The 15,117-nt window shown below is 39.3% G+C and overlaps 1 protein-coding gene across 1 annotated transcript in view; it reads right to left on the bottom strand.

The window, feature by feature from the left end:
- Positions 1 to 15,117, bottom strand: part of FHOD3 (formin homology 2 domain containing 3) — a 383,569-nt gene that overhangs the window by 45,192 nt on the left and 323,260 nt on the right. Inside the window, 2 exon segments of the mRNA XM_027680405.1 lie at positions 8,124 to 8,282; positions 14,895 to 15,117. The exon segment at positions 14,895 to 15,117 is cut by the window's right edge and continues 10 nt beyond it. Of these exon segments, the coding sequence (XP_027536206.1) occupies positions 8,124 to 8,282; positions 14,895 to 15,117 (382 nt within the window).

A 15,117-nucleotide genomic window follows, 5' to 3' on the forward strand; every position in this document is an offset into this window, starting at 1 on the left:
AACCCATGAACAAGAAAGCAAAACAAGGCCTGCCATCTCACACACTTGAAGTTTGTTGAAAAACATATCTTGATTAAAATGCCTTTTTTAAATCTGCACTCAGTAGATACAGCTAATCATGGGATGAAATACTGAAGGACAGACAAAGGGAGACTGATTAGGACTGATCTCATCAGCTTTCATATGTTTAAGTCAAAACTTAACAACTTTCTGCAAATTACATATGGAAGTAAGGGTAAAAGGAGAGCAGTTTTGTGGCCTGTGATTTATAGCAGATCAGACTAAATTTTAAGGTCTTTTTTAGCCTCAATGTCTAAGAATCTTCCAGCACACTTGTAAGCATACAAAAATAACTCAAAGACTCCTGTCCCTTGCTGTTCCCATAATTTCCAAAAATAACTCAAAGACTCCTGTCCCTTGCTGTTCCCATAATTTCCTGTTTTTTGTTCTGTTTTGTTTTTTTTTTAAGAAACTTGAAAACTATTGCAGCTTACTAGGTCACTCCTAAAAACTTCACCGTAACTGACAACTTCCCAAGGAACATACATTGAATTTAAAGCTGAATTATGCATTGCATAACATATGGCCTTTTCCTCTTTTGATCTGAAAAGTCTAAAATTTTGATGAAAAAGGATCTCAATATTTTTAATTTCTTCTGCCGGTGTGGCTCAAAATATTCAAAATTTCCCTTTAATTCATGGATTTTACAGGTTTGTTTATATGTGGGAGCTTTTTTTCTCAAAGTAATACTCCCTAAGGTATTGCTTCTTAATTAGTTTTTAACATAAGAAGTGCATTTTAAAATAAAAAAGAAAAGCAAAATAACATAAAAGCATCAGATAAGTTGAGGTCTTTGCCCTACTGATGCCTCCTTAAGCAAAGCAGACTTTTAACACTACTTACATTTATTCATCTGAAGAATGACATGCTTTTGCTGCAGCCTTCTATAATGACAGAGGCTGTTTTGAAGGGGAGGAGAGAAAAATAAAAACACCAAACAGCTATCAGACCTGCTAGTCCAAACTGCAGCCTTGTTTTAATGCTGAAATAGCCAATTCATCAAAGCAGCACAACTGCCCCCTTCCACTATTGGTAATTCCCCTGGCTGTCTGTACAGCACTGAAGCTAAGCATGGAGAGTACGGGACTTTTCCAGGGGAAGAACAAGAATTAAGCAGGCAAATAATATTTGATTTGTTGAACTAGGACTTATATAATTTCAGTCACACCATTTGTATTGCTGTCCATTTTCTTCTGCTGACTTCCATAAACATAAATAAAGAAGCATTTCTTTCTGTTAATGTTGGTTCTGTCTCTCAGTTACAAACAACAACAAACAAAGCCTCCTTGCTTGGACACTGCAAGATTCTATCTTAATAAATTAATATCCAAAGTAAAAAGAAGAGAGGAGGAAAATCCTTCCGTATGCTCTGCTGCTTTTCCTTAGCCTGTCAATGACTGCTTGGAAAATATTTTCATGTACACCTGTTACAATTGATAGCATTTGTGTATTGCATCCATCTACCCACATATCTGCTGCTAAAATCTGTAATTTGGGTCATACCTAACATAAAATTAAATTTATAAGTAGCTGCTTCAGGACATTTCTCAGTGCTTAACCAGTACTCATCTAAAAAAGTTAATAAAAAAAAAAAAGACACTGATTCTGAAACTCATAAGAAGTTTTGCAGTGTCCCTTGAAGAAGCCAGGCCTCCTAATGTCTACTTCTCTCTTCCACAACAAGAAGAAGCCAACACACCCTCAGCTGAGACTGGGCAACTTGCAAATAGGATCATATTGAACATCCATACATGGAGAGTTAGCAGTAGCCATGTGATGGATGAAAAAAATGCTTCTGATGCATATTTAAAGGCTAACACTTCAGCAGTATTCTCAATTGCCTCCTACAAATAACTAGGACTTTTGGCAGCTACCCAGGGATCCCACAAGTATTTTGTGGTGGGGCAGAGGTGTCACTCCAGAGATTTTGCACTGCTTTGGGACATTTTCAAGAGAGCAATGAAACAGTAAGCTTTATTTCCCAAGGGACTCTCCTCCTCCTTGAGCTTTATGTAAACACTACAAGATAGATGGAGCTGACAAAAAGCGTTCAAGTCCAAGTACTGCAAAGCTTCTGTGCTCTGTACCATAGTATGTGAAACAGAAATGCCAAACAAAAGAGCCTGTACTTGTGGTGCCAGCTGCTGAGAATCAGCCCCACTGCTGAAAGCCATGCCTGGATGGGACCAGAGCTGCAGGCAGGTCTCACACCATCCAGGGTGCAACTGCCCCCATAAAAATGACCTACCCCAGCACTTCTGATCTGCTTGGGAAAATAATTCTGATCCTGCTGGTCATCATCCTTGGTGTGACCCTGAGCTAATGGTAAAATGCTCCTATTCTTGATTTCCACTCTATGACTAATTTGAGCCATTTGTTCAGTGCTGGAAAGTGATGAGTACGCCATCTGTCACTTTATTATTATTTTAATTTTTATTACTACTATTTTTTGAAAGATCATCGACAGTAAAAGTAGCATAAAAACACAGCAGGGCAGAAGGTTACTGGTACCTGATGTGACCATTAAATCACAAATAGCTTTGAGTCAAATCATTAGTTCATAACACTCTCCCCAGTACACAGAATCACGGAATGGGTCAGATTGGAAAGGACCACAGTGGATCATCTGGTCCAACCTCCTTGTTCAAGCAGGGTCATTCTTAGAGCACACTGCACAGAATTGCATCCAGATGGTTCTTGAATATCTCCAAAGGGGAAGACTCCACAACCTCTACGGGCAATCTGTTCCAATGCAGAGTCACACACACAGTAGAGAAGTTCTTCCTCATATTTAGGAGGAACTTTCTGTGCATCAGTTCCTGCCCATTGCCTCTTATCCTATTGCTTGGCACCACTGAGAAGAGCCTGGCTTCATCCTCTTGGCACCCTCCCTTCACATACTTATAGGCCTTTGTAAGCTCCACTCTCAGTCTGCTCTTCTCCAGGCTAAATAGGCCCAGTAACCTCAAGTCTTTCCTCATACCTGAGATGGTTTCGGTAGCCTGCAGGTTGATTAAAGAAGAACTGGTTATTAACAAATCCTATGCTCATATTCTCTAGTATGTGTGACACACATATTTCACCTTCATGCATTCTCACACAACCATCTGGGCCAGAGTCATATATTCTGAGGAAAACCAGTGCACAAAAAATGGAGGAAAATAAGTAATTTTTGCATGAGATAATGGATCCTAATTATTCTGCTGCTGAACTGCTGGAACCAGCCACTTGCTTGAACTTTCAGCATAGGGATCAAACTGCTTACTTCCTGGACTCTGCTATCCTGAGGTATAATCTCCAAAAGTTCCTAAGAGGAAAGAGTTACAATGGTCACAGGGCAAAATTTATAAACCCCATAAGGCTGAGGGTCATGGGCCTCAGTGTGGGATGCAAAGAAGCACCTAATCAGCAACCGCGAATAGCCCAGAGCCTCTGAGGAAATTAGGTGCTTAAGTTATCTCTTTCACGAGATATTGGGGTTTCTCAGTGATGATGAAGTTGCAAGGATGTCTTGGCTTTCATATTTGGTTTCAACCAATCTTACAGGTGAACAACAGCCTGAAAAAAATGAGTTACCCAAATATCTGGTTGTGGTTGAGTCCAAAGCTTCTGTGGTTTGAAGCCCACAAATTCATAAGCTGCATAACCAAAAACATATTAGTGGGTATTTCATCAGATATTTGACAGGTCTCAGCAGACAATTCAACTCCTAAAAGGCTCTCTCAAACTTCAGCTGCCCAGGCAGCTGTTAACGAGACACATTGCTGGTTTGCTTACCTGTAGAAAATCTAAGAAATTATAACAGCATCTGAAGGTCAGAACTCACATTAAGTGAGACTGCCTGCACTAATTTTATTTTAACTCTTCCAAAAACAATCCATCTAAGGGACTACATCTAAAATGCTGATGGCCATCTCTGTAAATCAGGAACTGACATAATTGCCTCAGTCACACCACTCCACTTTCTCAGCTATCTATTGAAACATATGAACATGCCATTGCTGGTCACAGAAGCTGCAGAAGATGTTTAGGTTTGCTTCAAGGAGAGAAAGAGTGGCTTTTTTTCTTTAAATAGAGTCAGAAACTGATTAAGGCAATGGTAGGCTGACTGTGAATGTCCAGCCAGCAAGGCACCATTCTCTCTTCTGTCTAGACTTGTAAAAAAAGGTGTTCTTTCAGGTCACATGAGCTAGCATGGGATTTGAAACATCCCATCACACTTTTACAAAGCATTAGCTAAACAAATGTCAATATACCGTGTCAACGATCATAATAATAAAAGAATAAAAATGTAAATACCATAATTGTTTCCAAAAATCACATTTTGATTTTTGTTTATACATGTCACCATCTGCCTTTTAACACCAAGCTCTCATTTTGTACCTCTTTTTACATCTCAGGGCTAGCTAGACACTTCAGACACCTAGAATTCAAATTGCTTAATATAAGTATGGAGGGTCTAGCATACCCAGAGAGATTTTTAAATTTCAAATATTTTTACTAAAAGCTATATCTATAATGCAACCAATAATGCATAACATCACAAAGCTATATTGTAAAGTACAAAGGAACCCATGTTAATTTCCTTACAGCATAACCCTAATTTTAGTCTGCTAAATTTGATTTTGATCCATGTTGCCTTACTGAGTAGCCCTTTACAGAGTGACTCACTACCTTTGCTAAAGACAAGCACCAAGGACTGCTTTGTTGTACTCCATTCTTGCAGTTGCCCATGATACATAAAAATTAGGTGCCAGGATTTTAAGTTTGCCTCTTTTGCTTAGCTCACAGAAAGACCTCATCCATGCTAAGGAGGCTGTTCTTTATTCTGCAGCGAGCTCCAAGCTGTTTGAACACAATGAATGCCAAGCTTTCAAAGAAAGGAAAATACAAACACTTTGGCAAATGTAAGGTGACAAAATCTTTTTCAGCTGGAATGACGCTTGCTTGCAAACACATAATGTGCATTCCTTTGAAAATACGTCTTTAACAGTGCCTGCTTTGCATACTAAGTGGACTACATCTGCCTTTCTAGTGTCATGTCTCCATTTTCTGCCTTTTTTCACAACTCAGGGGTACCTAACCTCTTTAAACACATGGCCTAAAAATATATAACATACTTAGGTATAGAGAATTTTAAAATAACTGGAAAATATTTTCTACTTAGTTATACATTTAAAGTTAAAAAGTAAAAGATGGATTACCAATGAGTTCAATGTCATAAGCACAGCAGCATTCAGCAGAATGTAGGACAGTAGTGGAGGGTTTACTGGGTTACTATGGACTTGATGATGAATTGGGCTATCACTAACTTGGAGCCGGCAGCCTGCTGCATCACTGCCCTGCTGCTAGAACTACTGTCAGCACTACTTTAATCCACTGTCCTTACAGAAATCACTAAGGTCACTTTTAAGATACCATTTGATCCAGCAAGGTGCAAACCTAAAGCCACACACACACATTAGCATCACAGTGACAATGCTCCTCAGTGAAGGACATAGCACAGAGCTTGCAGCCAAGGCAAAGGATGGCTCAGGTGACTTTTTATGCTGTTGATGCTCTGCTCTGTGTTGGATCTGATAAAAGCTGAAGATGATCCTAAATTATAGTTTCTCTGAAATTTTAGCAGGGAATGTTAGGTTGTCACTGCACACATCTCTCTCTTCTGCTTACTAAATGTGACATCTCTTCTAGACAATTAACTATGCAGAAATGCTTTTGAGTATCCACTGTGATACAATTTTTAAATTAGGCCAATTGCAGAACTTGTTTGCATACGAGTCCTGCCTTATTCAACCCATAGATAAGCTATCAATTACATTATATAGCAAATAATATGTTTTATTATCTGTGTTTTTTTAATAAATGAAGCTGATTCTTACATCATTACTGATTCATTATCATTGATACCAATTATTTCCCAATATTTAGGAACCACAGATATGAACCAGAAAATTTTCTAAAAATCTAGACTGAAAAGACAATCTCTCTCCCCTCTAAACTAACTCAAAGGCTAAAGCCAGTGAACAGACAGATGCAGAAAAGAGAAACAGGAAACTAAGCTTGTCTACACTGTAGACCAAAGGGGCAGTATGGAAAACTGAGGCAGTGCTCTGCCAAAAACAGTGGGACTAACAACAATATATTTCTGTATCGACCTGTGTGCTTCATGGCCAATTTTGCATAGCTTAATCCAGTCCTATATCACTATAAACATCCGTCTGACTCTAACAACGTACTATAAGAAAAAACGGTAACTTGGAGACTGGGAAAGGGAGACTGAATTCAGTGTAGGGTTTCACCTGATAAGTGAATAAATATGAAATATTGAGGAAAAAAAGCTCTTTTCTGCATGAACATCATCCTTCCCAGCCTATGAAGGCTTCATCTCTGAAAGTGCAATGTACCTGGGCTCTGCTCCACTTGCCCTTTCTCTTGATTTCAAATACCAGAATGATCACATTAGGATTACTCACATCCTTAGTATCAAGCTGTGGACACAGACCTCAGAAACCCCATTTTCTTTAGCACTGGGCAAGTATACTAACAGGGTATCATTTCCTGGTTTCTTGAATTCTTCAGTTTGAAAGCTACCTGCATGTATATATTTTAAATGAAATTATGGGTTCCTGGCAGCTAATGGGAAGGCCACCCAAAGGAGGGTGTGGTGATACAAGGCATTCACAACTGTGGACACCACAGGTGGTTGGCAGATGGAGAGCCCAGTGACAAATGTTGGCAGTGGAAAGGGTGGGCTGTGCAGAGCATCTGAAGTGCTGCTAAGCAAGCCAGAGAAGGACACAATTCAAAGGAGACAATACATGGGTGTTAATGAAGATGTGTCCTTTCTTATCAGACATTTTATGTTGGACTTCGTATGGAAACCTTGCCTACAGCAGTGAGATCTAAGTGGTGGGCTGTGAGCTGGGCTTGGCTGGAGGGGTACGTCTTCAACACTTTAAAGCTTAGTACTGCTGACTGCAGTGGTGGGTACATGGGCTGGGTCATGAAAAATTACCTTTTTAGACTGATCTGTCACCTTCATAATATGAATAAAGTATTATTATAGTAAATAAGTAAAATAGCTTTGGGAAGAAACTATATTTGAGTAAGGATAAATAAGGCCTTGCTTCTAGCTAGAACAATATTTTGACTTAGGTATTTGTTTTGCATGTAACTCTTGGTAACTTCATTGCCATTCCATCAAGCTTTTTTCATTTTCTTATGTAGTCAGTACAGTGAAGGTGGAAAGGTGGAAATCATGAAACATGGTGCCAATTCTCTAAAAGGTGACTGTGAATCAATATATGATCCCTGCAGCTCAGCCACTGGTTGAGATTAGTAGTTGTGCAGATTACTCTTACTAGATGATATAGGCTTATTGAAAAGAAAAAATAAAATTTGAAGTGAATACAACTATAATGAAAAAAAACAAACAGGGGAGCATCAGGCTTCTTTTACACTTCATAGAAGAAAAATGTTTTGATAAAAAAATAATAAACAGTTCATCTTGGATCTTGGTAAGAATATCTGCAAAGTCAAACATGTAACGGTAAAAATTACATCATCTGTAATCTTTATACCAACTGCTTTTCTTCAAACAACAGGAACACAGAAATGCTATTTTGAGCAGAACTAGTCACTGTATTTGTTTTCAATGAGATATACAATCTAGAATGACTCCAACAGCTAGCTGGGCATGAAATTTATTAAATTCTGTACCAGTTGCATCAGCCCTAGTAACTCACTGCCCGTACTTGCTGCTTCACAGTATTTCAGTCTAGCTTGGGATAATATTCTGAAAATCTTGACAGGAACTAGTAGCATTGCTACTCAAACTTAGACACAAACAAAGCAGATAATCAACATTTATGGAGCATGCCCAACCTCAGGTGGATACTACATGCTTCTGAGCCCACAACATCGATCTGACAAATTTCAACACTCAGACACAATACATCCCCTTCTCCCTCTTCCATGACAAGTCTGTCTTGCACCATGTGCAACATGGAAAAAAAAAAAAGAAGTATTGAAAATGCAGACTTGCAACTATTCTTTCTTACCTCTATTCCTTCCTTGTTTAAGGCATATTCGTCAAAGTTCAAAATAGCAGTCTTGATAGTGCGAGGAGGGGGCAACACAGTCAAGCCAATATTAATAGCATTGCTTCGTTTTGAGTCCAATACAATGATCTCCTGTCGCTTCCCATCTGCAGCAGTTTTCTTGGTAAAGAAGAGAACAAGAGCATTATTCCTCTGATCTGTTTTATAAAGTCACTCCTTTCACTAATGACTTCCCCTACTCAAGGAAGCTGACACTGAATGTAAATCTAATTGATTTGTAGTCATCAAAACAAGCTGAATTCCTCTACCACATCCTTGCTGGTATCAACACGAGCTGCCAGGATTCAACCAGAGATCTGCCGTTCAAAGCAGAGATAGTCTAAGACACTGGAGTCCCAACAATGGCAGTTTCGAGCACGAGTTGGTCTGAAAAACACCTGAAGCTGTCTCTGCCAGTCAAGAGCTCTGCTATGCAGCAGGACTGGTCAGCACAGGGCTGGTGGGGCAGCAGCTGGGCAGCCAGTGGGCTCTGGGGCTCAATTCCCTGTTGGATGCATCAGCCTGGGCTGGCTGCTGGCCCTCTCTCACGTGTGTGGCTGGCTGGGAAACAGACAGGGTAGTTCTTACCTGCCTGCCAGCACTCTCCTGTGCTATGAATCCACCTCAGGCACTGGCAAAGGAGCCATAGAGGCCTTCCTGGAGGCACTGGCATGGTTTTCTGACCTCTGGCTGCCAGGGGAAAGTTATTCTACCTTGGTGCTCATGATATGTCCGTCAAGTCCTTCACAGGCACAGGACAATTTCAACCCTTCTGTTTTTTCCTAAGTTTTAATTGGAACTAAACATATCTTTGTATCTTACACTCTCCAGCATAAATAATAATGAAATCACAAAGAACTAGCAACACATGCTTTAAATTCCATTCTAGAGTAGACTCAAGGACTTTCTTCCTCTTTCTCCCCATCCTCATATTGGCAAAATGTGAACCAACTATGTAAGGTGACTCACCAACCATTTATATATGGCATAATGTAGTGCTGAATGTGGTCTTTGCTTTTACGTCTCAGCATGCCTCTCTTTCTCTCATTATCCCATGCTAGAAGGTGTCTCTTTGGTAACTACATATGTTGTATAATAGGCAGCTGAAAGATGAGAGAACTGTGCTCCTCATACTCAGGGATTTTTCCTCCCTCTCCATATATGTGAACTTTGTAAACACGTTTTCTCTGGTTCTTTCTCCTTCGCCTTATTCGAGATGGGCTGGAGAGTGCTGTCAAGCAGAGGAACGTAGGGAGAAGTCCTGCACACTGATGCAAGCAAATGCAGAGATGCTTTGCTATATATAAACCTGCAGTGCAGGCTGCAGAGATGGGACTGTGACCTCCCTGCAGACACTGTTACCTAGCTATGGTTTGTAGTTACAGCAGCAGCAACCATAGATGCACCTCAATGGGGCAAAGAGACTAAGCAATTCCTCTTTCCAGGCTGCAGTGTGGCAGCCCATACAACTGTTCAGAAGGGGCAACCGTCCATGGATTTGGGGAAAGCCCAGGATGAGACTCTTACTGCTCAGGATTGCTTTTTAGACCATGAAGCTTACTTTCTTTGAGTCTGCACCACAGCCACTGAGACAAAAACACCCTACTGCTAGGCCTATGTGCTGTTTCTGAATAGAAAGAACTAAACTAGTAAATGATTTCATCAAAGTACCTCCAGCTGTGGGTCAGCCCATAATGGGGAATACAGCTGTATCATTACAAAGATACCTTTTTATGGCATAGCTCAGTTCCTTGCTTGCACAGGGAGAGGTTTGCCCACCAATCCCTGCAGACTGCTTAGCACCTGTGTGGCACCACAGACCTTTCATCATACCAGAACAATTAACATGGTATGATGCAACTTCTGTGAGCAGATGGGACTGAAGTTTACAGGAGCTGGGGACTACCACATGTGTATGATCTGTGAAAGTAATAAGAGAGTTTGGTTTTTCTAAACCTAAAAAGAAAGAACAAATTTGCAGTAAAAAGGGTAAATTTCAGGAGAGCAGAGATAACATTTGTTTTCAATGTTTCTATGTCAGTTCTGTCAGAACTGCTCTCTTCTTAACACCTTAGAAGTATCCCTGATGCCTTCCTGTACTTTTCTTTCTTTGAGTAAGAGACTCCTCTTTTTCTTCGGGAGCTACCTGAAAGATGTGAAATGCAGTTTCTCCTTTAAAGCAGTAGTTTTTTTCTTCCTGAGCCATTAATAACATTTTCAGGACCACAGTTAGTGGCCAAGACCACATTAAAAACAAACAGGGTTCACCAGAGACTGCTTCCTCTTGAGTTTGTATTGCACTAAGCCTTTTTTAAACCACCAATTTTTACCTTGTCCTTTGCTCCACAGAATTACACAGCTCCAAAGAATTTACGCAGAAGGGAAAGGGCCTGGGGAAAGGAGTTAAATTTAGGCTTCCCACAAGTGGTATGGGTAAGTAAGCCTCAAATCTGCAGCTCTGTTTTTAGGCTCCAAAGTTTGACAAGAGAGACGTATTCATTTGGGGGATATACGACTGACCACTGGGATGATGGTGATCACAACAGTGCGCTTGCTCCTTAGCAAAGACTTATGACAGACAGATGAGCTGTACAGTGGATGTATGCATGTAGGTATTTTCCAGAGCTATAACTGCACATGGGATATAAAATTTTGGGGTAAGTAACCCTTTTCAAAAACAGGGGCAGAAGAGATTTTAAACCCATTCTGAGGACGATGGCTGAGTTCCAAAGAAATCCTTTCCAAATAAATAAAAGATTGAAGAAAAGAGAAAGATTTTACTACTATGAACTTTACTACCTGACCACTAGGAAAAGAATTGCTTTTTGTCTGCATTGAAATTGCACATGTGTGTCTGACTGTTAAAATGAGCTACAAGTATTAATTTTTATTACAATACTAGGTGACTTCAATCTGAGCTTTATAAATTCATTAACAGAGAATGACTTCAAATGCTTGACTAGTGAACTAGTGCATTTGATTTTATATTTTAATGTATTAGTATGAAACATAACCCCTGAACTTCTGAATACTATATTATTCAATGCAAATGCAAAAGTAATTATAAAATACAAATCGGGTGATATAATTTGTGGGAAACAAACATTTCTGCAATGTACTGACTATTAGAGTCAATGTAGATATTTACAAGACCTCACTGGCCAGACTCTCTTGCTTCTGTTGAAGACTGGGCAGTCCAGATAGATTTAAAAACTGTTACATCCCACAGAAGGTGATCTGCAGTCTGATGAGCGCATAGCCTAAAACATGCCTCTTTGCTTTAATTAATATAGGAAGCAGAAAAATTTAAATAACTTTTCAAGTGGTAATATAAATAAATTATTATATATGAGCATCAAGTCAGAAATATCTCCTGCCTTTAAACTTGCAGAGAAGTCTGCATCAGTAGCACAGAAAATTTCAGTGATCTCTTACTAGTGAGATGGCTTTTTTTTTATTTCTATCTCAATTAGCAAGGATTTAGTTCAGGAGATTTTAAATGGAATCATTCAGCTGACTGACTTTTTCCATGATACACATATGTAATTTTTTTCAGAAATTTCTGGTCCACATTTATGACTTGTCTTGGCATTCATTCAAATTGCAACAAATCCTTTCAAAAGGAATATGTGTCTAAGCATGTGTACATGTGTACATGAAAACAGATTACTTAATTTTTCCCCCTTTCAAGTTTTTATGTCTGCGACACGTGATGCATCACTATATCCCACAGGGTATACATGAATCAGCAAAATAATACTTTCATGCAGAACCAAGTGAATGACGGAAGGGCTGAATAACAAACATCTGATTCAGGTGTCTAGCATGTTTTCATTTCTGTTCACAGAAGAGTAAACACTTTGAAGTACTTTGTCAAAATATCTATGTGGTTGGTGGAGTGAGAAGAAAGGAAATACTAGAGTGGCTTGGAGGGGCTAGTTGATCACTCTCTTTCTATTCAAAAATATAATGTCATGATCCTCTATTCTAGAAAATAAACATTCTGCAACTAAAGGTGCTCCACTAACTATAATCAGTGTGCAAATTGCCCAGTGTGGCATAAGTTTTCCTAAAAGCAAGAATCTCCCCTCCCAGCCCCAACCCCCCAAATCCTGTATTATATCCTACAATTTAAAATCCACTTTATTTTATTACAGTCTGTTGTGTTTAATGAAAAACTTCTCATGAGCCAGGAAGTAGCTGTTTATAGCTGTGTGTTGTGGAAATCACAGTGAAGGATTAGAAACTGGAGTAAAATTGGTTACAGCTGTATGAAAGAGCATATGCTCGAGAAAGCGCTAAGCCCCCCCTTACACACCCTGACTTTGCCTTTCTTCTCATCCTTCTGGACTGTTCCTTTTCCATGCACCTACTTCCATCTCTTGCTATGAAATCTGGAGATCTGACTTTTGATTTGTTGCTCTACATTCTTTTTTTCAGCTGAACCAACTGAGCTGTGAGTCAGACTTTACGATATTATAGAATAAACCTGTTTTGGATTGCAGCCATTGGACAGGAGAAACTAGACACAACGGGGAATGTAATCCCTGGAAATAAACCAAGCAGTCTGGAAAAAGCGAGAGCTATCCTAATTTGAATGTAATCTTTGTACCAAACCTCAAGTCTTTTACGGATTCAGAGGTCTGCTTAATTATTCCTACTCTCACTTGATCTGAGGACCAATTCCTACTCTGTAACATTTTCTGGTGTTCACCAAAACCAGTCGGGAGTTTCAGAAGTGTGTGTAGACATCTACTACAGGACTCCTCGGTCCCCATTGTCTTCTCTACAGAGACAATGAGAGTTCTATGTCTGTGTTATGGGACAGGGTGGAAAGAGTGCCAAAAGTACAACGTCTCATGCAGAGAGTAGTTATTAGTCTCCAAGAGGAAAGCAGTCATCTAAATCATTCCTCAGACTTGCACTAATTTCAAAGAAACCTGCTCACTCATCTTCTAGCCAGGAGCCAAAAGCTGTGCCAAAGCATCAGGCAGGTTTGAGAAGCAAGTGTGAGGGAGGGAAAATGGCCAAGGGCAGTTTGGGAATGCGCACAATGAGTGACTGGAAAAGTAAACAAGTCATAATTCCAACAATTTGACATTTTATCAAAATTTTGTGTGAGAATAAAAGATTAAGAATCAGCCAGAGCGATCCATTACAATACTGGCATTTAGCACAAAGCTAAATTTTGGAAATGGCAAATATGTCATCATTCCACATTCAATTCAAGGAATTAAATGTTTTATGGATCTAAGAAAATGCTCTCATTCCTTCCATCTATGAACCATCTGTGGCAGATTTGTATTTACGGGGAGAGAGATGAGGAGCAGCACGCCAAGACGTCACCAGCATTCCTTCCTCAGCAGAAAGAGAATTAGAGAGAGAAATTAATCTCAGCATTGGCCAAATGAACAATCAGCTGAATGTGTTTTTAAGGCTGCTACATCATACGTTTCAGATCTGCATGCATCTGTGTCACAAAACAGTTCAGCTAAGAACAGTGATGGCAGGATCTACATGAGCCATCTCTTTCTGTACCTGTTGTTTGCTAGGTACTTAAAAGCTTGATTGTTGAAATTACGTTTCCACTTGGTCAAGAAGATCATGAATAAGTATTAGAAAATTTTGAGTTAATAATACTCAAGACAAGTGACCTGAGAACTTTTACTGTGAGATATCCAGACTCTCTAGATTAAGAGTAAACAATAACATCTATGACACATAACAGATATAACAACTTTCTCTAGCTAAAGAGAAGTAAAATATTCAAGGTGCTAACTGTTTTTTATGTCACTATAAAACATAAAGGCGCACAGAGAAAACACACAAGCAATTTAATTATTTTAAGAGAGCTAGACATTTCTTAATAGCATTTTAACCAGAAAAAACATTGTTTCCCTGATACCGATTATTCTGCTTAGAAGGAAAAGACTTTATGTAGCCATGAAAAACAAAAGTTCAAGCTAATAATTTTTTTAATGCTACTTCAAATTCCTACCAAATGTAACTATAAAAAGCTTCCTTTTGTTGTTGATTCTAATGTTAAACAGCCATGTCACCATACTTTGTGAATTTATTTTATAACAATACTGAGGAAGAGGGAATCCTAGCTAAAGAGGTATTTCCTGTGCCAGCTTCTATCCTAAAATTGCCACATTGCATAAATTAAGGATTTAAAATAGGCCTGTTCACTAGTATAAAACAAAAACCCAACACCACGGCAGAGTTTAGCTGTAAACTTGGTCCAGCTGATAATTCAATCCTTCAGAACAAAGCACACGTGTAGACTCTATGCAGAAGATCCAGTTTGATACTCTAACCTTTCCACATAATGATTAGGAAAATATTACCAAGTGGAGAACTGTCAAATACACAGTTATGAGTCACCGCGCTGTGACCTTCATATGAATGTAACAGAAAATATTTCAGAGTCCAATACCTAGTTTGGCACTCAGCTACAGACAAGGTAATGTAAAATTTCTTGGTATTTGCCTCCTGAAATGATATCCCACAACCAGCAGATCTGAAACAGGAGGGCAGCTTGGCACATACACCACCCTAGGCTCATCTCCTAACATCAGGCCATGGAATATCTTCCGTCATAGGCCAACCTAGAAATACATTCAGTAATTTCCACTGTTTTTTATATAAACAACATAAATCATCTAGATCTAAGTCAGAATGAATACCAATACAATAGCAGAATAATAGCAAACTGAATACAAGCTGTACCTTTGTGACAGGCAGTTCCTTGGATTTAGACTCAAAGAGATGCTCCAGTTTGGAAGTGTCCACCTTAATGGGTTCCAGTTTCGACCACAGGAATTCTCTGCAGCGTTTGTTGTTTTTACACTGCCACTCAAATGGCCGTACCTCATTCCAAAACAGACGGATGGTTTTCTTCTTCTTTATAAATGCTGGCTGACCCCTAGAAACCTGGGGTGACCCTAAACCC

The sequence above is a fragment of the Neopelma chrysocephalum genome, unplaced genomic scaffold (assembly GCF_003984885.1).
Source record: "Neopelma chrysocephalum unplaced genomic scaffold, ASM398488v2 Primary Assembly neopelma1_22b, whole genome shotgun sequence".
Lineage (NCBI taxonomy): Eukaryota > Metazoa > Chordata > Aves > Passeriformes > Pipridae > Neopelma > Neopelma chrysocephalum.